The 23,073-nt window shown below is 35.6% G+C and overlaps 4 protein-coding genes across 7 annotated transcripts in view; 3 read left to right on the top strand and 1 right to left on the bottom strand.

Annotated features, from left to right (window-relative positions):
- Positions 1 to 70: 70 nt before the first annotated feature.
- On the top strand, positions 71 to 8,698 carry LOC111477044 (carnosine N-methyltransferase-like). 2 transcript variants are annotated; one of them, XM_023120991.1, is made up of 18 exons: positions 71 to 276; positions 1,027 to 1,099; positions 1,710 to 1,753; positions 3,443 to 3,485; positions 4,245 to 4,493; positions 4,742 to 4,858; positions 5,145 to 5,216; positions 5,391 to 5,435; positions 5,511 to 5,590; positions 5,675 to 5,739; positions 5,815 to 5,881; positions 5,997 to 6,110; positions 7,236 to 7,312; positions 7,527 to 7,624; positions 7,711 to 7,770; positions 7,848 to 7,916; positions 8,008 to 8,061; positions 8,277 to 8,698. In XM_023120991.1, exons 1-18 carry the CDS (start codon positions 170 to 172, stop codon positions 8,340 to 8,342), a joined length of 1,500 nt encoding a protein of 499 aa, XP_022976759.1. In that variant the 5' UTR covers positions 71 to 169; the 3' UTR covers positions 8,343 to 8,698. The 2 variants fall into 2 exon arrangements, with proteins under 2 accessions (XP_022976759.1, XP_022976760.1); XM_023120992.1 differs by having other exon boundaries at positions 7,239 to 7,312.
- Positions 8,699 to 9,839: 1,141 nt separating this feature from the next.
- On the top strand, positions 9,840 to 12,300 carry LOC111477019 (pentatricopeptide repeat-containing protein At4g02750-like). Its single transcript, XM_023120947.1, has one exon. It carries the CDS (start codon positions 9,864 to 9,866, stop codon positions 12,072 to 12,074), a length of 2,211 nt encoding a protein of 736 aa, XP_022976715.1. The 5' UTR covers positions 9,840 to 9,863; the 3' UTR covers positions 12,075 to 12,300.
- A 127-nt stretch (positions 12,301 to 12,427) lies between these two features.
- Positions 12,428 to 15,528, bottom strand: LOC111477059 (APO protein 1, chloroplastic). Of its 3 annotated transcripts, none has more exons than XM_023121011.1 (5): positions 15,442 to 15,528; positions 15,092 to 15,177; positions 14,797 to 14,870; positions 13,940 to 14,307; positions 12,428 to 13,798 (listed from the first exon to the last, which is right to left on the bottom strand). In XM_023121011.1, the coding sequence occupies exons 2-5, from the start codon at positions 15,144 to 15,146 to the stop codon at positions 12,964 to 12,966; spliced, it is 1,332 nt and encodes a 443-aa protein (XP_022976779.1). In that variant the 5' UTR covers positions 15,147 to 15,177; positions 15,442 to 15,528; the 3' UTR covers positions 12,428 to 12,963. The 3 variants fall into 3 exon arrangements, with proteins under 3 accessions (XP_022976779.1, XP_022976780.1, XP_022976778.1); XM_023121012.1 differs by having other exon boundaries at positions 15,413 to 15,509; XM_023121010.1 differs by having other exon boundaries at positions 15,092 to 15,506.
- Positions 15,529 to 16,152: 624 nt separating this feature from the next.
- The window catches only part of LOC111477011 (heat shock 70 kDa protein 17-like), a 9,106-nt gene continuing 2,185 nt past the window's right edge, over positions 16,153 to 23,073 (top strand). The window contains exons 1-11 of the mRNA XM_023120930.1: positions 16,153 to 16,313; positions 16,490 to 17,267; positions 18,050 to 18,282; positions 18,659 to 18,818; positions 19,661 to 19,906; positions 20,004 to 20,137; positions 20,262 to 20,598; positions 20,743 to 20,904; positions 21,770 to 21,844; positions 21,918 to 22,018; positions 22,157 to 22,226. Of these exons, the coding sequence (XP_022976698.1) occupies positions 16,506 to 17,267; positions 18,050 to 18,282; positions 18,659 to 18,818; positions 19,661 to 19,906; positions 20,004 to 20,137; positions 20,262 to 20,598; positions 20,743 to 20,904; positions 21,770 to 21,844; positions 21,918 to 22,018; positions 22,157 to 22,226 (2,280 nt within the window). The 5' untranslated portion in view covers positions 16,153 to 16,313; positions 16,490 to 16,505. The remainder of the gene's footprint in view (positions 16,314 to 16,489; positions 17,268 to 18,049; positions 18,283 to 18,658; positions 18,819 to 19,660; positions 19,907 to 20,003; positions 20,138 to 20,261; positions 20,599 to 20,742; positions 20,905 to 21,769; positions 21,845 to 21,917; positions 22,019 to 22,156; positions 22,227 to 23,073) is intronic.

Below are 23,073 nucleotides of genomic sequence, written 5' to 3' on the forward strand. Positions count from 1 at the left end.
AAAAAAAAAAAAAAAAAAAAAAAAAGCTGCACCGTAAATTTACGTATAAATTACAATTGGCCGCCGCGGGAGCTGTCTTCTTCTTGCTCATCCGTTTAGGTCTCTGCTGGGTCGCCATTTGACTCACAGCAGTGAACTCTTGGCGTTGGGAGTATCTCAGGGGAGGATCATGTCTGGAGGAAGAGTAGAGGAAGATGAAGAACGAACTCGTCAGAGGAAGCTTGAAGAAGCCCTCGAAATCAAATCGCTTAGGCGGATTGTCAGTGCATACCTCAAGTACGTTCTTTTTTTTTTTTTTTTTTTTTTTTTTTTTTTTTTTTTTTNTTTTTTTTTTTTTTTTTTTTTTTTTTTTTTTTTTTTTTTCTTGTTTATCATTTACTGGATTGTCAATTCAACGATCGAGTTTCTTCTGTTTGAAGCATATATGTATTCATGCGCAACAAATATGAGTGTTTCACGCTCAGTCTTGGGCGTCGCTTTGAATTATGTTATTTCAGAAGTGTTATCGATGTATTGAATTAAGATAGCAGTGGAACCTTAAGCCAGGCAGAATCGTTGAGATTGAAGTATTGACTTGTTTCAACTGGCAGGTGGTTGCAGCGGTTATCTCCATTCGTTTAAACGCATTAGAATTTTCGAGCTTTAACGTCTTAACGTGAAAAAGAAATAAGTAAAATATTGGATAGTTCTAATTTGTATTGATTCTTTTGGGTCCAATCGAAATTATGAATTGGAGCTTAGGGAACCATCTCCTTTTCTTTCTGTCAAGAAAATAAAATCTCACTTGGATTGGGAGTTTCTCTTCTTTTACTTTCCATGTTTTCAATGCGAAGTTTCCTCCTTCCTTATTCATGAAAGGGTTTTATCCTAATTGTACAATAGCCAGTACTTGACTGCTGTCCTTCCGCTTCTCTTTGTCTTCCCTTGTTTATTGATTAATCACATTTGTTGAAAGTGGATATTTCTGTGCAATATCTCATCCCGTCATTAGTATATTGTTGAAGTAAAGTATGAATTTTGATACAGCTATCCAGAGGCTTCAGAAGAAGACGTGAAAAGATATGAAAGATCATTCAATAGGCTCCCGCCTGCCCATGAGGTAACTTGATATTTCTTCTGTCATTCGATTCTTGTTAGCTGGTAAATATTTGACTCAAATTTTCTGATAATTATAAACTATTATATCCTCCAAACAAATGAGAGAATTATTTAATGGATATAAATCAAAATTTATTGTTTAACCAAGAAATGAGAATTTTTCATTGATATAATGAAAAGAGATTAATGCTCAAAAGATACAAAACTCCATAAAGGAATGAAAAGAAACACCAAGAAGGATTACAAAAGATATAAATAGAAATCCAAATAAAACTATATCCTCATCAAAGATCCAAAATAATTATCCAACTAAAACATTGAAATAGAGGCCAAGAATGCTGAGCTTTGAACAAAATAGACCAAAAAAGGGAGGAGCCAAGGGAAACTGGAGAACATTTCTCATTACCTATAACTATATTTTCACATTAGCTGTGAGCTATGTGGTGAGGGGAAATGGCTATGACTTAATAATTATTACTATATTTTCAAGTTTGTTTTACATTTATCATTTTCAACACTTCCACCTGTGTAATATTTTCAAGTTAGCTTCCTTTTCACTCTCTTTAGTATTCTAATTTGTCTGTTGATCAACTTTTTTGTTGCTTGTGCAGGCTCTACTATCACACTTTCCCTTGAAGTTTGAGAGACTAAGAAGGTAGACTGAAATAGCTAATTTTTTATGGACAAGTATACAATTGATCATATCTTTGGCCCTGTTTTTGCAATTATGAAAAAGTATATTCATATTGAGATGACGTAATTGTTGAGGATTATTGGGAGTGGAAGATCATGGGTTTATAAGTGAGGAATACTATCTCTATTGGTATGAGGACTTTTGGGAAAGTCCAAAGCAAAGCCATGAGAGCTTATGCTCAAAGTGGACAATATCATACCATTGTGGAGATCCGTGATTCCTAATTGTGGAGATCCGTGATTCCTAATAGTAATATCTCTGTAGAGGATATCAATTTGCCTTTATGTTTCTTAATGACGTTGTTTTGGATGATTTTGAAATATTAAAAAGCTCAATAATTGTTCCAAGTTCGGTGATTGGGTGAAATCGTGATTTCGGGGGTTGTGGACTTGATTCCCGTATTGTATGGTTTTTTGTTCCTTCTTAACGTTTTTGCAATTATTAATCTTTTGCAACTGTAGTTCTGCCCAGAAGTTTCAAAAAAGTAAAATATAATAAAAACCTTCATTCACCGTTGAAAGATTATTGTGAAACTGCTGTTATTGATTCCTAATCACTTGGAAGATTTTCGTTTCCTACTCAATTCCATGGCCCTTACCCCACTTAGAACGTATCAAAATCAGTTGGTGGTTGGTCCTACCTAAGATTTAAATACCGATGGAGATAGAAATATTGAGATATTAATTTTATGGAGATATTTATTGAAATATCGATGGAATATTGATGTTGACAAATAAAATTGTAGAAATTAGTTACGTTAGAAAAATTATTTGAATTAGTGAATTAGTATTTTACACTCCTTAAGATAGTATTTTTGTTGACGAGTTTGAAAATTTGTCGATGTTATTACTTAATATTGAAATTATTGATTGACTTCTTCTATCAATATTTAACTCAAAATACCAGCACATTGATGGATATTCTTTTATGCCACACCCTCAATGCAATTAAAGACATTTCCTACTTTGTGGGATTTTTGGATGGCTTGGCATGGGAAAACTTGATTCTTTGGGAACTTGGGCAATGATTGGGAGAGAGAGTTTTCGTTATTATTATAGCAACTAGAGGGTTTTTGTTATTTATTATTTTTAAATCACTCAAGTTAGGTTGATCTCATCTCTCGATTACTTATGAATACTATAATTTCTGGTTTATAAGATGTTATTGGGAAAATAGTCACGGTTAGTTGAAAAATCAAACTTGTTGGTCCAAGGGGTTCTTTGTGAAGTTTTGTATGTGACGATGCTGGGGGATTGAATGAAAAAGTACACTCTGTAGGTGTATGTGCAAATATATTAAATATGCATGTAAGGTAACACATACTTCCATACAAAAGAACAGCGTTTCACATACATTTCGTTCCCTGATCTCTCCATTTGCAGGTTTTCGAAATTCTCTGTTTTTCTCTATATATAAGATGAGCTCCATTAATGCCTATGCCACTGATAGTCTAGCCTTTATTTCATACTAAACTGATTTTTCTTATAAGATAGTTCGTAAACAATGTTTGAAGCAGGCCATTGTTAGCTTCATAAAACATAACTGGGTAAATTATTGAACATGAGAGGAGAAGCTGTTGGAATGATTACTTTTAGAATGATATTATGGAAATTTTGCAGAATGTAATTGATCGACAAATTAACTTCGCAGGTGTATTTCTACAAATTCATATTTCATCTTTAACATGCTTCAGGTATGCCCTCTTGCCCTCTTTAAGTAATAAAAATTGATTATGTATAATCCCTATAATAGAATTACGTCAAGAGCTCCCAGTTAAAAAGAAAAGGACGACTGAATAATTTCCACATTTATAAATTTCAAAAGTTGAAAACAACTTCATTGAATAGTTTTGAAAGTGCAATGAAATGATAAAGAATGTATTATATTTTCACTGCCAACTTAGGCATAGCTCGATTGGTGAAGGCATTTATCCTCAACCAAGAGGTCAAATGTTTGATTGTAACTGGTTTCCTTCTAAAAGAAAACTCGGAAAGAAAAAAAATTGTTCGTAATGTACCCTCGCAGAGAATACTAATAAAAAAAGCTGGTTAAATGAAAAGTTTAGTCTTTTTACTTTGAAATTTGTGTTTATTTGGTCAATGAACTTTTAAAAAAATGCCGAATAGGTGTTTGAACTTTCAACTTTACGTCTAATAAGTCCTTGAGTTTTAAAAATGTTAGAACAAGTGTCTAATAATTCCTTGACATGTTTGCAAATTAAAAAAATTATAATATATCTATATAAATTTGAATTTTGTTTCTAATAAAATCTTAAATTTTCAATTTTGTGTCTAGTAGATTTGTGAAAAATTTATCATTGACATAAAATTCAAAATTTAGATATCTACTCGACATTCTAATATGTATGCCAAGGTTGAATCTTGTGAACTAGATCTCCAATTGGTTAAAGTAACGTGGTCTGTTCCTTTTCCCGTGTTAAAATTGATGCCAGGCATTTGAACCTCCAATTGATATGAGCCAAGACACTGATTGTTGCGATGATTCATGCCCTGATCATTCCCATGATGACCAATTTTGTTGTAGAGGAGAGAAGAATGCTAATGATCATTTATTTTCTCGGGAGAGCAATGTTTGTGCTTGTGAACCAACCTCAACAAGTGGAAGAATGTGTTTAGAATCCAAACAAATATGCTGTCCAGAAGGTGCAGTTGACTCGCCTAAGGCATCAACTATCAACAAGGTTCAGCAACAACGTGAAAATGGTTCTTTTAAATATCAATTTGTCTGGATATCTGCTTATGTTCAAATTAATTGCACGATCTATTTATCTATTATTTTTTAAAAAATTAATTATTAGTGGTCGTTCAACATGCATCGGAGATTGCTCTTTCAAATTAAAAGTTATTCTGGGGTATTTGTGTAGTGGATGCTTTTTGTCTTCTTTCTTTCAGCTGAAAAATAAGGAAACTTGACCTCTTTATATGATAGGAAGTGGAAAATGGAGTCCATCACGATCCTGCTCATAGGAATCATGATCAACATCTTGAAGAGAAGGAAGTCACGGATAAACACAGTGGACACTGTGTTTCTGATTGCAATGGCAATGTAATTTCTTTCAGTCATTACTAAATTCTACAACTTTATATGATTGTTGTACTTGATTAAAACTTCTGACATGGACTTATGAAAATCAATTATTACGTATCTCATTATGTATGTAGTATTCTACCATGATGATGAACTCCTTCAAACTGTCAGCTCTTTTTAACTCAAAAACGCATGTTTTGCCCTAATAGTATTAATTTTATTGATTTCATGTAGTTTGGATGACTACTGACACAAAATGACATTGTGATTCCTTCTACACAACTTGCATTTTGATGTGATGCAGGACTGTTCATCATCTCATGAGTGGCTGGAGCCGTCTCTACAGATGAATGTTCCATTGGTTGATGTTGATAAGGTTCGTTCATAGGAGCTAGTTCCATGAAAGTTTATTTACTTTTTACATCCTTCACGAGAACAGAAGACATGAACTTGAGAATTTTGTTCAACACCTCCTAATTTTCTTATTTGAAGCACATTAGTTTATCGTCATCAAATGTGAAATTGATCGGTCATTTTCTTTCTTTCTCAGGTCCGTTGTATTATAAGGAATATAGTCAGGGATTGGGCTGCTGAGGTATGTTTTGATTATCTTTGAAGACTTCATTGTGTAAACAAATATTAATCCGCTATCTTCTCTATTCTGATGTAGGGTCAAAAAGAGCGTGATCAGTGTTATAAGCCTATCCTTGAAGAACTACATTCCCTTTTTCCAGATCGAAAAAATGAGAGGTATGCTGAATGCTTTTTTTTTTTTTTAATTCAATTATGGTCAGCAGATTGAATAATCTGAACCTGGGGCATTATGTTTATCAGTCCTCCTGCTTGTTTAGTCCCTGGAGCTGGACTTGGACGACTGGCTCTAGAGATTTCATGTTTAGGTATGTACGTGAAGTTTCTAATTAGTATCTGATTGTATAGAAAATTAACCATAGCATTGCTCAATTACAAAACAGGTTTTATAAGTCAGGGGAACGAGTTCTCATACTACATGATGATATGCTCGAGTTTTATTCTTAATCAGTAAGAAAACTTTTATGTCAAAAACCATTTACCTTTGTGCATGAACCATGTTATTGCTAAATCCGAGCAATTCACTTTCAGATATTTATCTTGAAATGGCTTTCTTGAATTTTAGTACTCAAAAGGTTGGTGAATGGACAATATATCCCTGGATCCATAGCAATAGCAATTCACTTTCAGATAGTGATCAGCTTCGCCCTGTTTCAATCCCAGATATTCATCCCGCAAGGTATGTGCTTTCCTATATTCTCCTCATTTTTGGTCCATTTTCTCGGTACATAAACTATGTTATTGCTGTTATTCTTACCAGCATCATTTTCTCCTTTGTAGTGGATAATTAATATTTTAAGTTTTAATTTTTTATCAACATGGAGATGGGAGAATTCTATGGTAACAAATTTTAAACGTAAGGAATGTCCTAATACTATGGAATAACTTATCTTTTATTGAGTGATGTCTATAGGCTTCATTCACCAGTCACCACTCTGAAGCACCGATACTTTAGCATGTTGTTCTCTGAACATTTGTTGGACACTTTACCTTGAGCTAACATATCAATTATTAGGCAGGTTGCCCTCCCTAATAGTACCTATAGCCTGCTCTCCATGTTCCTCGAAGGTCACCCATTTACTAAGAAGATAGAAATATTAAGGGTGAATTTTATTTGGGCTTCAGCTTGGTGTTTGTGGCTTGAAGGAAACACTAAGGTTTTCAACATCAAACAAAAATCCTTGGGGATTTTTCTAGATTAAGTTACTTTTGTTGGCCTTTCTTGGTGTAAATTCTATGCCCCTTTCAATTGTTATGGCTTAACTTTTCTTTGTGCGACCTTTTTGTAACTTCCTTTCCTTGGGGCTTTTGGTTCTCGCCCTCCTATAAATGAAATGTTTATTATTATTATTATTATTATTATTATTATTATTATCATCATCATCATCTTTGAGCATAAAAAACAAGAACGAGGAAAAGATTCTGAGAACCAACTTTCTTCACGAATGTCAACTTTGTTTCATAAGCATAAATTATATAGTATAATAATAATTATTATTATTTTCTTTTTATAAGAAAGAACCATTTGGAAAAATGTTCATATTTCTTTTTTTCTTTCCTTTTGCATCTATTTATCATAATCCTAATACAGATGTGTTTTGTTTATTTATTTGATTTGTAATGGGTTTGCATAGACAAATATTTGAAATAGAACATAGGAAAGTTGTGAAGTATAAATCAAAACAAAGTTCATGGATAGAGTTGAGAATAAATGTTACGAAATTGACGTAAGATTCAAACTTGAAATTAACTTGTATGCTAGATTTGCGTTTTCACTTTCCCCTTGCATCATAATTTTCCAAAGCAGCGCAGGGATCACTGAAGGTTTCTCAATGTGCGGTGGTGATTTTGTTGAAGTATACAGCGATCCAAGCCAAGTAGGTAAGCAATTGTATAAGTTGACTGCTTATATGATTAAGATACCAGTAAAGACTGCACTATGATCTCCAATCCTCACTGTAGCAACGGTACTTATGAATGATTGAATCTTTAGCTTTAATAAGGAAATTGGAGAGGAACTATTATTATCATACTATGTGCATGAAAGTTTTGATTGTTGGCTGATTTCCGCATGTTGTTTGGGATGCGTTCACAGGACTTTGGGATGCAGTTGTGACTTGTTTTTTCATTGATACTGCTCATAATATTATTGAATACATAGAGGTCATATCCAGAATCTTGAAAGATGGAGGAGTAAGAGCTCTCTCTCTCTCTCTCTCTCTAGTAAATGTTTTAATAACAAATTGGTGTCGAACATATATTAACAAGTCAAGTGACAGGTGTGGATAAATCTGGGTCCCCTGCTATACCATTTCGCAGATATGTATGGTCAAGAAGATGTACGTTTCTCATCCCTTAACTTACTGCCCCAGAACGCTCTTAGAGTCTGAACGGGTCCAATTATTTATTTTTTCAGGAAATGTCCATTGAACCAAGTCTAGAAGATGTGAAGAGAATTATATTGCATTACGGCTTTGTGTTTGAGGTAACTGTTGAGTGTAAACAATATTCATTTTTTTTTTTTCTGTATCATTTATGCTAACGTGGACTTCATCAATGATTCGTTTATCTCACAGAAGGAAAGGACAGTTGAGACGACATACACAACAAATCCTAAATCAATGATGCAAGTAAGCTTTATTGTGTCTTCATTCTAGGAAACAATTTTCTTAAGATCATGAAATGTAGTTGTATTGTTTTGGTTGTTAAAGACTCAAATTCGTGTTGCTCAATCTTGAAATGTCTAGAACGGTAGATAGAATCCATTCTCATCTTGAACTTTTAAAACTCTCGTTTTTCCTCCATTTTGTTGCATTAAACGTAGAAGTTTACACGCTCTTTGCAGAATCGATATTATGCTGCATTCTGGACCATGAGAAAAAAATCAACTACAGAGAACCCGACTAGTTAATCGCTCTCCCACAGTGCGCGAGTTCCTACATTGCTGCATAGTATTGTCTTTCTTTTTGTTTTTCTATTTGTCAGAGAGTTTGCTTAGGATACAAAAAAAATTGAAGATATTTTTTTTAGTGGTATTCCAACATCTAAGTAACCGATGGTATCTGCTTGCAGAGTTCTTAAATTATCGGAAGTCTTTATGAGTCGATCGTTGCATTCTTTTTCAAGGTGTGTGTGCCTTGAAAATATCAATTTTAACTGTTCCCAGTACATATGATATTTTGATGGTGAGCCGTTGTGTACTATAAAGTTGGATGTTGGATCTTTTGACAGGTAGAAAATGAACCACCAATAGTGGCATTGCTCTTTTTTTCCTTTTTTCCTTCTCTTTCTAGAGTATTATATTACATCTCCAAGTTCAATGACATATAGGGGTGGAGAATAGAATCGAACCTCTAACCTTACACCACAAATTCAAAAGGTTTTTTTTAGTTTAGTAACATGTAAGAGTGAAGATTTGAATGTGATTGTACACCTACAAATTATTTATATATGACTTATTTGACTAGAATTTGGTGTATTATCCGCTAAGTTTAGGTTTAGCAAGGTTGGATTTCTATTTTCTTTGCAAGTTTTTATTATAAAAGAGGTTTGAGAGCAAAACCATCATTGAGGAACATGACAGGATGCTATTTAGAGTGAGAGGTCCTATTGTCATGGGGGTAAGGTCGAGAACCCTTTCTTACTCGTTCTTGTTCTTTTTCTTTTTCTCTCTCTATCTATTCAAGGGATGGAACAATACAGGACTTTGGTGTCTCGTTTGGTCAAGAATTGGAGCCTTATAATCATCAACCAATATGTTTTTATCTCACATCTTTTTTTCTTTCGTGATTTGATATTTTGGTGTCCTACGTATAGAAAAAATATATATATCTAGCTGATGTTAAAAGTCATCACTTGTTAGAATAGTCAAGGTGTGTGCAAGTTGATCTAGATACTAACAGTATTTACATACTTTTTTTCATTAGATCATCTTCACTTATTTTTGTAGAAATATAGGGTAAGAAAGGGAGATTAGAGACTCTGTCTAAAATCATCATGATCAATGTAAGATCACTTCAGTAATCTGTCAATCCAGATGATCATAAAGTTGAGAGATATAAATTGAAAAAAAAAAAAAAAAACTAAAATAAGCTGTTTAAATATTTGTCAGCATAATCATAGTTCATCGAACCAATTTGTAGCTGAAATCTCCATCCCACCATTCTGGTTCAATGTGTGGATAAAGAAAAAACCATCTTGCCAAAATTCAACGGTAAAGCAATTTTGTTCCCAAATCAATTCTTGTTCCTCCCTTTCATCTGGGGGCAGCGGCATTCAATCCGTTTGTGCGAGAACCCCCGATTCTCCAAACATGATTTCAATCTGTTCATGCGGACGTGAAATCCTTAATTTTCTGGAGAATCCAACTTCAAGTCCGCGAACAGAGAAGGCGTCTTGTCTCTAACGAGTTCATCAAAGTTCAGTTCCAAAGATGAAATCCAACGTCAGGTCTATTGGGGTGAAGGGAAGCTCTGTTTTTAATCAGAATTTAAGGATTACCCAGTTGGGAAAATTAGGTCGCATTGAAGAAGCTGTTGCAGTTTTCTCGCGGATGACTGAGAAGAACACTGTGACGTACAACTCGATGATCTCTGTCTATGCCAAAAATGGGAGGATAGCAAATGCACGTAAGTTGTTTGATGCAATGCCTCAAAGGAACTTGGTTTCATGGAACTCCATGATCGCGGGTTACCTGCACAATGAGTTAGTTGAGGAAGCAGCCAAACTGTTTGATAAAATGCTCAAAAGAGACCTCTACTCATGGACTTTGATGATAACTTGTTATACACGTATTGGAGAGCTTGAGAAAGCAAGGGAGCTTTTCAATTTGCTTCCTGATAAGCAAGACATAGTTTGTTGTAATGCACTTATTGCTGGATATGCTAAGAAGAGACGGTTCGACCAGGCGAAAGAGCTATTTGATGGAATGTTGGTTAAGAATATAGTTTCTTGGAATTCTATGTTATCAGGCTACACCAAGAATGGGGAAATGCAGTCAGGGCTGCAGTTCTTTGAGGCCATGGGAGAAAGGAATGTGGTTTCATGGAATTTAATGGTTGATGGGTATATTCGGGTTGGTGATTTGGATTCTGCCTGGATGATTTTCAGGCAAATTCCGACCCCAAATGAGGTATCCTGGGTGACAATGTTATCTGGTTTTGCCCATTATGGTAGGATCACCGAAGCTCGGAATCTGTTTGACGAGATGCCGAGTAAGAATTTGGTTTCTTGGAATGCTATGATCGGAGCTTATGTACGAAACAACCAAATCGACGATGCTTATAAGCTATTTATGGAAATGCCAGAAAAGGACTCTGTATCATGGACTACCATGATCGATGGGTATGTTCGAGTTGGTAAACTTTCTCAGGCAGGGGAAATTCTAGGTCTCATGCCTTATAAGAACATAGCAGCTCAAACAGCAATGATCAATGGCTATGTACAGAGTAGCAGAATGGATGAAGCCAATGAGATTTTTAGTCAAATTTCTGTGCGTGATAGTGTTTGTTGGAATACCATGATCACTGGCTATACTCATTGTGGAAGAATGGAAGAAGCTCTTTGTCTGTTTCGAGAAATGATATGCAAAGACATGGTTTCATGGAATACTATGATTTCTGGTTATGCTCAAGCAGGACAAATGGATAAAGCGCTAGGAATGTTTAATGAGATGCAAGAGAGAAATATTGTCTCTTGGAACTCTCTGATAACAGGGTATGTGCAAAATGGGTTATACTTTGAGGCACTGAATTGTTTCATATTGATGAAACAGCAAGGGGAGAAGCCTGATCAATCAACTTTTTTGTGCTGCTTGCGGGCATCTGCCAATCTTGCAACTTTGAAAGTTGGAGTTCAACTTCACAATCTCACTATCAAGAGTGGTTTTGGCAACAACTTATTTGTTAAGAACGCAATAATAACCATGTATGCAAAAAGTGGAAGAGTTCTTCATGCTGAAAGTATCTTTTCTGAGATCAACAACAAAGATGTGGTCTCATGGAATTCTATGATAGCTGGATATGCACTAAATGGGTATGGAAAAGAAGCTGTTGAGCTTTTTGAAGAGATGTCAATAAGAGGTGTCATTCCGGATGAAGTTACCTTCACTGGCTTGTTATCTGCATGCAATCATGGTGGTTTTGTGGATCAGGGTTTGAATTTGTTTAAGTGCATGACTGACACATACTTAATAAAACCCTCATCAGAGCATTATGCTTGTGTGGTTGACTTGCTTGGTCGTGTGGGTAGGCTAGAAGAAGCCGTGGAAATGGTGGAGGGGATGGAAAATGTGTCAAGTGCAAAAATATGGGGTGCATTGCTATGGGCTTGCAGGATGCATCATAACTTGGATCTAGCTAAGTATTCAGCTGAGAGGCTTTTAGCACTTGAACCACAAAATGCTTCAAATTATGTACTATTATCAAACATGCATGCTGGGGTAGGGAGATGGGATATGGTTGAGAGCATCAGGGTCTTAATGAAACAAAATAAGGCTGAGAAGCAACCTGGCTGCAGTTGGATTGAAATCAACAATCAAGTGCACTGTTTTTTATCTGAAGCTCCACCAGACTTGAGGCCAGAAATTTGCAACATATTGAGAACTGTTACTGCACAGATAAGAAACACAGTGGATATATTATGAGTGATTACTGATATGTATCAGTTAAGAGTAAATAGATCAGGTAGAGTGGTTTTGGAGATTTTTCCATATTCTCCATCTTTTGTAGATGAGCCAATGTCTGAACGGTCCATGAAATGCAGGTTTTGATAAACATTTCACTTCAGCTTGTAATTCCTGATATTGTGAGAATCCCAATAAGGGTGTGGAAACCTTTCCCTAACAGACGCATTTTAAAGCCTTGAGGAAAAATCCGAAAGAGAAAGCCTGAAAGGAAAAACCTAAAGAATGACAATATCTAGTAGCAGTGGGCCTGAGTCATATATGTAAAGATATTAAACGAAACAAAAGAAACTTGTATCAATGAGAAAAGAATAAGAGACAAATGGGAATTAGATACCTTGCGAAAATATTACAGAAAATCACTACACAGTTGAAATGTTAATGATCAGATATAACAGATACTAAATTATACAGTAAAGATCTGGGTGTCTTCTCGTCTTGTCTTCTGAGTCCTTGGATTCCTCTCATTTCATTGACTTGTCAAGATAAACTTTTCAATATTCCTCAATAAAGTAGGAGAAAATGAGTCTGGTAAGAGAAATCCTTAATTTGCATGGAAGCCTAACAGGAGCACCTTTGATAAGATGAAAAAGAGAACAGTAAAAAACAGTTTATACAAAAAATGAGCAGGAGATACAGCATAACAGCAAGAGGTTCCCTTCTGCTTCAGGTTTTCATCTCTGAAATTTACAATCATTCATGTCCGAACTCAAAGATGTAGCATCTAATATCCTCACTTATCCAACTGCTCTTAATGTAGCATCTAAGCTGTCCAGATTTCAGCGTTTTAAAGATTTTCTCTTCCTTGAGAAAATCGAAGATGAAACTGTCCTGACTTAGGCCAACACAATTATGCAACCGATCGAGCCTCCTCACTGTCAGGAAGGACTATATCGAGCCTCATCATTGGGAAGTATTTCTTGGGGATCTGTGCCCCTGCCTGCATGCACACTTCAACCACAGCAGGAGCCTTACCATAGAATCTCTTTAATGTACCGATCAATGGTGAGCCTTTTGGATCAGGAACATGCCAAACATAATTTGGAGGCAGTACTTCGTCTAAAGTTGCATCCTGCCAACCATGCTTTCCATCCCTCCATTGGTGCTTAAATTCTCCACATAGCTTAGCATTATGACCCCATGGTCCCACATGAACCTCGGAGCAGTACCCACAAGCCTTCACTGTATACTTCCTCATTAACATCCTTACACCAGACCTAACAGTTTCATATGCCTCGATTGTTTCTTGAGCAATTCTAGGGACATCTACAGGTAGAGGAGGTGCAAATCGTTGAGAAGCCCCTTGTGTATCGAAATCAAGAAGAGGGTAAGAATCAGCAGATTGCCAAGGCTTAGGCTCCTCAATATTTCCACCTCGATCAATTACCTTCTTTCCGATCATTCGGATGGGTTTAGTCCTCCTACGTGACGGGTACTCTGGTATATCCACACCGGCCTGGATGCAGAGCTCTACAACAGCTGGAATTCTATCATATTCAAATCGTGTTTCATGCTTAATGCGCCGACCAAAAGGATCGTAGAGATGGTATGACTCAATAGGGACTAAGACATCATTGATAGAACCAGTAACCCATGAGTGGAAGCTTCGACGCTTTTCATTGGTAGGACCAAGACAATCTTGAATATGGTGGCCTGATTGGGCTACATGAACTTCTGAACATTCCCTACACAGAATCAAAGGACGAACTAATATTCAGCATAGCTATGAATTTTACAATTAACTCACTGAAAGACTAGAAATACACAGCTAAACGAGTTCTCCAAAAATATGTTATACGGAGATTTCTCAACCAGAAAAGATCTACCTGCAAGCATATACTGGAATAACATGTAGAAGATGGGAAAGGCCCTTAATCAAAATTTTCCAAGCATCCAGTACTTCATGAGCGACAGGTATCAAATCAGGGACAAGTAAACCATTTTTCCCAGGTTCAAGCGGTTTCTCTATACCCTTTTGTGCAAGCTCTTTGTCAGCTTTTGCAGCCTGCTTGATTTGCTTCAGGGGAATAGGATAGGGTTTCTTTTTCCTTTTAGGCAATATGGTTGGAAGATCCACATTCTGACGATACACTTCTCGTCTCTTCGAAATAGGATCTTTTCCATATTCCTGACTGGTATAGGATAAAGTCCTTAGTGATGTTGGCAATTCTTGAGACAACAGTTTGTGCGCAAACTGCAACAGAAGAATAATACAACATCTTATTTGTCTTGAAGAGTCTATCACAAGAGATAGAATAACACAAAAAACCAATAGAAATTCCGATCTTCATCACAAGACTGATCAGATCTGCCTTATCTTCAATTATAAAGTGAAATCACGGCTCACATAAATGGATGTCCTCAGAGTCAGAGATACAAAATATTGAAGAATGAATAAAAACTTTACAGACGTCAACGAGCAACATTTCTTCCCTTAAGCGTAAAACTTCAGATTGTATGGCTAGATGACACAGAACCATCATTTACCAAAACTAAGAATATTCATGTTTAAAATTCTTTGAGAGGATACTTTATGATTTCGAAGTAGGAATACAAACCAAGATCATGATGTGGTAATATAAACACGTCTTGGTAAAGAACCCCAAATCCATAGCCAGGCATGTCATTTCATCAACAAAATCACTAGAACACAAAAATTTGCGATTTGATTAAGTATCTAAACCTTCACTCGAGGAGTATGTGATCTTAGAGCAGACAAGTGCCGGCTCGTAAACTCCACATTGCCAATGAAGAAACCTACAAGCATGCAGCGAAATCAGTCAGACATAAACTCAAACCATTGTTCTACAATAACACCCCTATCAGACTTCAATTGAAATCAAATGGCAGTTGTTTCTAAGCGGTTACGGAATCGGATAGCCTCCAACTGGTGAACAACAATGGAGCAATGAAGGAAACCATTCCTATAATTCAAGACAAAATTCCAAACTCACAGGAAAAGGAAAACAAATTTCTACCAGTTTGAGATGGATCCAAAAAACAAGTAGAAACCGCCGGTAGCATCTGGAGCATCAAGTCGCCGATTCTCTAGCCAGCTCGTCCCCTTGTAAAAGAAACCAAACATGATATCGGTGCCAACAGAACACAAAACAAGCAGAAAGCATATTCCACCGATTCGAACAATAAGAATCCAAGCACTACGCCACACAGTCACCGGGAGATTAAAATTACAACAACAATATTTAGCAAACTTGTAATTTTCAGAAACAAAAACGATGGAGAATTGAGAGCTAAGCTATAATATAACAGTAATTCCGAACAGTTCAAAGAAAATACACCGTGAAGTTGAAGAAGGTGCTGTGGTTACCGCCGGAGCTGAGGGAGAAAGAGAAACTCCTCGATTCTGTCTGAAGCAGTGGGAAATAACAAAATTTTCGATTTTTCTGTTTTAATTTTTTATGTAATATATAAATAATACTAAATTAATAAAAATATCCGAAAACATTAAAAAAAAAATTAAAATTAAAATTTTTAATAATATCCTAAAACTTATTTTAGAAAAATATAAAATTACATTTTTTTAAATAATTTAAAGAATGAATTAGAAATTTTATCCACCAAATTAATATCTTATTTTATATATTTTTTTACTAGCCAGTTTTAATGTTTGAGAATATTATTATAAATAATTTTAAGATATTAAATTAGAAAAATACCAAAATATATATTTAACTTAATTTTTTTTTCTTCTAATATAGATGAACTTAAATTATGATATTTTGAAATACCAAAATAAGATTTTTTTTTTTTTTTAATTTAATGACTTCATAATTACAACAATATCGTTAATTTAATAATTTTTAAATTTTTAAATTTTTTTTCTTTAATTGAATTATCTGTAGACCGAAAATTGCGACCACAACTCGCAGTATTTTCAAATACAACGCCACTGAACGATTCGGTACACGCCACGTGTACATTTTACCACGTGGCAAATATTCATTGGTCGTATGACTTCACGCTTTCCACGTAGGATCTTCCCATAAATTCCCGAACTTCCCTCCCTCGTCTCAGTATTACTATTAGTAGAAAGAGAGAGATTTTGGGTTTTCTTTCAACGTTTCTCGTCGTCAACTAAACTAAGCTTCGTCATGGACAATGCCATCAACGTTTTGCTGGTTTGCTTCTCCTTCTGAATCGCCATTGTTGCTGCCCTTCTCCCGATCCTCTGCTTTTTTGGTAGATTTTCTCAATGTTGTTTTTTTTTCTAATTTGTTTCGCGCTCTTTTTTGTGTAAATGGTTGTTAATTTGAAGCTTTTTCGATCTGTTTGTTTTATAATGTGGCTGAATTGTATTGAAATGCATGTTTGATGTGTGTTTTTTTTTTTTTATTGTTTTGTTGCTGTTTGGGCAGAGTTGAAGAGTAGAGAATGGCGTCGATCTTAATGAAGTTCGGGTTATTGTTTTTTGTTTTTTCTCTAATTTTCTATCCGTCGGATTCTGCTGTTTCGAGCATAGATCTGGGGTCTGAATCGGTTAAAGTTGCAGTCGTGAATTTGAAACCTGGACAGAGTCCAATTTCGATCGCGATCAATGAAATGTCGAAGCGTAAATCTCCGGCCTTGGTGTCTTTTCAATCGGGAACTCGTCTAATCGGCGAAGAAGCGGCCGGTCTCGTTGCCCGGTATCCTAATAAGGTGTTTTCCCAAATCAGGGACATGGTTGGGAAGCCTTATAACTATGTTAAAAGTTTGACAGACTCATTGTACTTACCGTTTGATATTGTGGAAGATTCAAGGGGTGCTGTTGGTTTCAAAACTGATGACAATGTGACTGTTTACTCGATTGAGGAATTATTGGCAATGATTTTGGCTTATGCTTCGAATTTAGCTGAGTTCCATTCGAAAGTGCCGGTGAAAGATGCTGTAATTTCTGTGCCACCGTACTTTGGGCAAGCAGAGAGAAGAGCACTACTACAAGCAGCGCAACTGGCTGGGATAAATGTACTTTCATTGATCAATGAACATTCGGGTGCAGCACTTCAATATGGAATTGATAAGAATTTTGCCAATGAGTCGAGGCATGTTATTTTCTACGATATGGGTTCAAGCAATACTTACGCGGCCCTTGTTTATTTTTCGTCTTACAATGCGAAAGAGTACGGGAAGACTGTGTCAGTCAACCAATTTCAGGTATATTATGCTCAACATAGTTTCAAGTATCCATTGGTTGTTTTTCAAACTAATTTTGATTTATCCACTTGCTGCAGACAAATTGTTCTTTTTTGTTTGAATGTTATTGTTGGTATAAGAAAAAAAAAAAAAAATCTCGAGACCCTTCCTATAAAAATATAGATGCTTTTATTCGAGATTCTGAAATTTTGTTGATAGATTGTACTTGAGAGTTCAGTTAATTTAGCAACCAAGGGTTTGGCTTGGTTTAGCCTCAATTCGACCTTGGCTGACTATGTCCAGAAGAACACTAGGATTAATAGCTTTATCTATATTTAGTTGTTACTCTTGCCTTTGTTTAGTCTTGGTAGATGAAAGAACTGTCCTGTATATATATATATATATATATTGCAGTATTGCACCATACAAGGTTATCGGGTTAAAAAACTGGATTGTGTATAAAGGGACAATGATGCAACGCCAGACTACTCTATTGAGAACGTTATATTAATGAGACTAAAGCCAAAATGGGAACGATTTAGAGGCTTGTTTATGTTTCAGTTTTGCCTTTTAACCAGATCTAATTTGCATGAACGATGACCCTTTACAAAAAAACTGGTACTTTGTAGTTTAATCCTGGTGATTAAAAAGTGGAAGTTTTATTATCGACACTGTTATTATTATTCTCCAAGTTGACAATGTTCAGCCTTTATTTTCCTATGGTAAATATTTTGTGGTTTTCGCTCTTTATACTAGTGCTTCTGTGCCTTGCCATATCTTAGCAACTTTGGCATACTGTATAGGTGAAGGATGTTAGATGGGACCCAGAACTCGGGGGCCAGAATATGGAATTACGGCTGGTTGAATATTTTGCTGATCAGTTCAATAAACAAGTTGGGAATGGTGTGGATGTAAGGAACCATCCCAAGGCTATGGCAAAATTGAAGAAACAAGTTAAACGAACTAAAGAAATTTTGAGTGCAAATACAGCCGCTCCAATATCAGTTGAATCTCTCTATGATGATCGAGATTTTAGGTAAGTAGAGTTCTTCATAAGGAATCTTTTTTCAAATGTATGTACATATATTTGGAAACTTAAATGCTGTATTTGCCATAGTATTCAACAAAAATAGCTTGATTCATGGTATGGTTGAATATCTTAGAACTATAGAGAAAAGGTGTCTAGACTGCTGAAAACCTTGCGTAAGCTCATGAGCAACAATTTCTACTCTTTATGTAGCTTTTACATGATAGCCGTCCTTCTTTCTTATTTACCAAATATGCATTTCCTGTGTGTGTATCCCCATCTTGCTACTCATAAGTGGAATTATGAGCTTATGATGCCTTGGCCCTATGAATCATGAATACTGTTGCTTTATTCTGATCTTCTCCGTAACCTGTTTCTATTTCAGGAGCACCATAACACGGGAAAAGTTCGAAGAGTTGTGTGGGGATTTGTGGGAGAAATCTCTTTTACCCGTGAAAGAACTATTAAAGCATTCAGGTTTAAAAATGGATGATATATATGCTGTGGAATTGATTGGAGGTGCTACACGGGTTCCAAAATTACAGGTTGGAAGTCAACTGTCTTCCTCTTTATTTCAAACGTTATTTTTCTTTGTAATTGTAGCTTTTGTTCCTGTGTTTACTTTTCATTATCATCTTGCAACCTTCCAATATGATGGATTTTTCACCCTCCGCATGCTGATGCTTTTGTCATTGTAATTTCTGAAAGGAATAGCACTGCGATCAGTTTATCTCAATGGAATTTTCCTAGTTCCTTGCTAGATATATTTTCAGCTGAAAATTGGTACCCGTATGTGCTGCTTTTCTTGTTCCTCAAAAGTTGAAGCCAATGGACGAAAGAAAGCAATTACTTATTTTTCTTTAAAAAAAATAGAAACTAAGTTGAAGGAAAAGGACAATACAAATACAAAGAAGCCTATGATGAGTAAATAAAATCACCTCAATTAATACAATTGTAATATCTGAATTACAGCTAAAGCTTTATGATTGACGCAATTTCACTTCGGATGAATTTAGATCTATGTTCCCTTCAGACATGCACCTACATGCCAGGAACAGTGATTAGACACATGTATCCTTTCAAATGTTTTTTTTTTTTTTTTTCCTTTTCTTTTCAAGTAAATTATGAATAAATTATTAATAATTGAAAATATAGTAACTGTTTATCATTTCTCCTTTTATTGTTAAATTGTTATTTAACAGGTATGGTGTGACGCACAACTATCAGTTTATGGTCACTATCCTCTGTTAATAATAAGCATTTCCCTTTTTGATAATTAGTCTGAAATAAATAGTTTGATTTTAGTCTGTTCACTCTTTAATTTCTTCAATTGAGTCTTGAGAATTTTTCTGTTAAGAATAATTCTTTTTTCTTCCCCTTCTGACAGGCAAAACTCCAGGAGTTCCTTGGAAGGAATGAGCTGGACAAACATCTGGATGCTGATGAAGCTATTGTACTTGGTGCAGCTCTCCATGCTGCCAATTTAAGTGATGGAATCAAATTGAACCGTAAGCTTGGAATGGTGGATGGTTCTCCCTATGGATTGGTTGTTGAGTTAGATGGCCCTGATCTCGTAAAGGATGAGAACACTAGGCAAGTGCTTGTACCACGCATGAAGAAACTCCCCAGTAAGGTAAATAAATGATATTGACCTATTATATCATGAATCTGCCGTAAAGTATTCGACTATTTTCTTACTGTATAAATTTTTGGACTTGCATGCATTATAGATGTATAGATCAGTCGTCCACAATAAGGATTTTGAAGTTTCACTTGCATATGAGAACGATCTTCTTCCACCTGGTGTCAGCGTTCCCATATTTGCTCAATATGCTGTTTCTGGTTTGACGGATACTAGTGAGAAGTAAGGACTGCCAATTACCTGATCTACTAGCAGATCTATTTAATCAAGCTACTAGCCTTTGAGCTTAACAGATAATATGCTGGGTTCCAAATCTCAGTGTGATTTCTCTTAATGTATTCTGTAGGTATTCAACTCGGAACTTGTCATCTCCCATCAAGGCAACATTACACTTCTCTCTCAGTAGAAGTGGAATTTTGTCTTTGGATCGGACAGATGCTGTTATTGAGATATCAGAATGGGTAGATGTACCTAAGAATGTTTCAGTTGATAATTCAACAATTGCTTCCTCCAATGCAACTGTGGAGGATTCTGGAAAGACTTCAGAAGAAAAGAATGACACCTTGATCCCTGAAAATGGTGGGGTTGGTAACACATCCAACCCTAGTACAGAAGAACAAGGTACACCTGAGCTTGTTACTGAAAAAAAGCTGAAAAAGCGAACTTTAAGAGTTCCACTCAAGGTTAGTGCAGTGGCTATTGTGTTGTGAGTTATTAAATTGATTAGCAATTAGACCTCGTGTTCCTTGTAGGAGTTAATCCGGTATGGATTAATATATTTTTAACACATTTTATCTTCATTCTCTGTTTTGTTATATGATTTAAAGATCGTTGAGAAGACTGTGGGGCCAGGAATTCCTCTTTCCAAAGAATCTTTTGCTGAAGCCAAAAGTAAATTAGAAGCACTGGACAAAAAGGATGCAGAGAGAAGAAGAACTGCCGAGCTTAAAAATAACTTGGAAGGATATATATACGCTACCAAGGAGAAGGTTAGGGGTTCTTCATCATTCTTAAATTCCTGTGGATTTTTTGAGTTCTTATTTATAAGAAGCATAATAATATTAGTCAACTTTTATCCCATTAATTTCAATTAGAGGACTTGAAGTGTCGGAGCAAAAATTAAAAAGGAAAAACAAATCAAAGCAGGAACTATTAAGTTGTTATATTTTAGGTTGTTTACTGTTTTTTATTAAATTATTTGCCCGCTTGAAAGCTTATTTTCTAGTAGTAGGTTGCTTACCTTCTCCATCTCATAGACATAGTTGATCAACTGTACGACATTATGCATTTGAGATGTCGGAGCATGGATGTATCCGAACATAAATACTATTTTCCATTGTTTAGTTCCCCTCGACTCATTTTTAAATGTTCATTTTCAAACTGATGTCTAATAAGCATGCTGTTTGAAACTTTGAAGTTAAATAAGTTGACATTATGAACTGGACTTCTCTAATATGAATATACAAACTGTGAATAAATAGGTTAGGGTAAGCTATAAAATGTGTTTTAGCAGATACAAAGAATAATACCATAATTAGGCTTATCAATTTGTGATTGCCAAGAATATTGTTCGGATGATACATACATAATCATTATATGCTTCCTTGTTTATAACTTGTAAGGGTTAAAGTACTGGAATATCCATATTTTATCACTTGGATTTGGATCCACATATTCTCTTAGGCAAGGATGACATATCATTCATTTTTGAAAGCGTGGCTCTGGGTTTCCTCTTCTATCCTTACCACTATGAATATCAGTAGCCCACTGTCTTATTCTTTGCTGCAGTTTTCTACTTCTGTAGCAATCCTTCTCATGCCTATTTTTATTGATTTGTTTTATTATTCATGCCAGTTTGAAACCTCCAACGAGTTGGATCAAGTTTGTACAAGTGAGGAACGTCAAGCTTTTAATGAGAAACTTGATGAGGTTAGGATTTTCTTTTGGGGGTATTGGGATGATGCTTGTCACGAAGCTTAAATCACTACATTTTTATCTTTAGGTACAAGATTGGCTATATATGGATGGTGAAGATGCTTCTGCTACAGAATTTCAAGAACGCCTTGACATGTTAAAAGGCATCGGTGACCCAATATTCTTCAGGTACTTATAAATGACTGGAGTGCCTTATATGTCTGTAAATTGTACTGAGCTTAGTATCCCAATATAAGCGTGCTATGGTACCAAAGTTAACATTATGGCCAATAAAGTTTTACATAACGATCTATTTCCTTAACCTAGATTGAAAGAGGTACCTGCAAGACCTCAGGCTGTTGAAGCAGCTCGCAAATATCTTCTTGGCCTGCAAACGGTATGCCTGTTTTTTATTATTTGAATTTAAGTTTTTTATTATCTGTGTTTGATGCTTATGCATGCAAAACCTTAATTGACCAAGATATTGAATGGTTCCATCAATCTAAAGTCTGTCTTACAAGGATTCTGTTCTGATGGTTAGGGCTCATTTTTGGAAGGATCTTGGCATTTAGATATTAGTCTCTAGTTGTAGTATTCGTGACCAGATTGTCTTTATACCTTGCTAAGAATATCCTGATTTCTTCTCTTATTTCTCCAATGTGTAATTCCTCTTTTGTTGATATAGTGTTCTTGTGCCCTTAGTGATGGTGAGTTCAGAGTTAGCTTCTCTGTGTTCTATAATTAGACGTGTAATCTCTTCTGAGCAAAGAGATTATCTCCTGGGATGTCTTTACTTCCAAATTGTAGCACAATTGTTCCGCTTCTTTTCCCTTCTTATTTCTCCCCTTTCTTCTCTGAATTGTGGAGGCTGAAAGGTTTTAGACGATTAGGGAGGGTTAGTGGGTTGACTTTATTTAGAAATCTTCCATTTCGTTCCCAATTATTTTCTTTTGTGTACGTGTGTATTGAAGGATTTGAATCACTTGTGCTAATGCCCTTATGCAAAGGCCGATTACTTTGTCAAGCTGGTTTAATTGTTGTGTGGAACTTATGGTTAGAAAGAAAGAGAAGTTTTTAGGTTTTGATAATTCATATACATGTGAAGAAATTTATGGTTTAGTGCATTCTAACGCTTCTCCTTTTGGATTCATTCTTCTGATCTAAATCCTTTTCTAACTTATCTTTTTCTTTTTCCTCTCCTTCTTCTTCGTCCCCTCCACCCCCCCCCCCCCCCCCCCCCCCCC

The sequence above is a fragment of the Cucurbita maxima genome, unplaced genomic scaffold (assembly GCF_002738345.1).
Source record: "Cucurbita maxima cultivar Rimu unplaced genomic scaffold, Cmax_1.0 Cma_Scf00003, whole genome shotgun sequence".
NCBI lineage: Eukaryota > Viridiplantae > Streptophyta > Magnoliopsida > Cucurbitales > Cucurbitaceae > Cucurbita > Cucurbita maxima.

Bases quoted from the DNA above. Each gene is read 5' to 3' on its own strand.
- LOC111477059 (XM_023121011.1), bottom strand. From the start codon at position 15,146: ATGCTCCAGATGCTACCGGCGGTTTCTACTTGTTTTTTGGATCCATCT. The intron at 14,308-14,796 runs GTTTAGATACTT...CTTCTGTTGCAG, and splicing joins CACATACTCCTCGAGTGAAG to TTTGCGCACAAACTGTTGTC. The intron at 13,799-13,939 runs GTAGATCTTTTC...GATTCTGTGTAG, and splicing joins ATTCCAGTATATGCTTGCAG to GGAATGTTCAGAAGTTCATG.
- LOC111477019 (XM_023120947.1), top strand. From the start codon at position 9,864: ATGAAATCCAACGTCAGGTCTATTGGGGTGAAGGGAAGCTCTGTTTTT.
- LOC111477044 (XM_023120991.1), top strand. From the start codon at position 170: ATGTCTGGAGGAAGAGTAGAGGAAGATGAAGAACGAACTCGTCAGAGG. The intron at 277-1,026 runs GTACGTTCTTTT...ATTTTGATACAG, and splicing joins ATTGTCAGTGCATACCTCAA to CTATCCAGAGGCTTCAGAAG. The intron at 3,486-4,244 runs GTATGCCCTCTT...AATTGATGCCAG, and splicing joins TCATCTTTAACATGCTTCAG to GCATTTGAACCTCCAATTGA.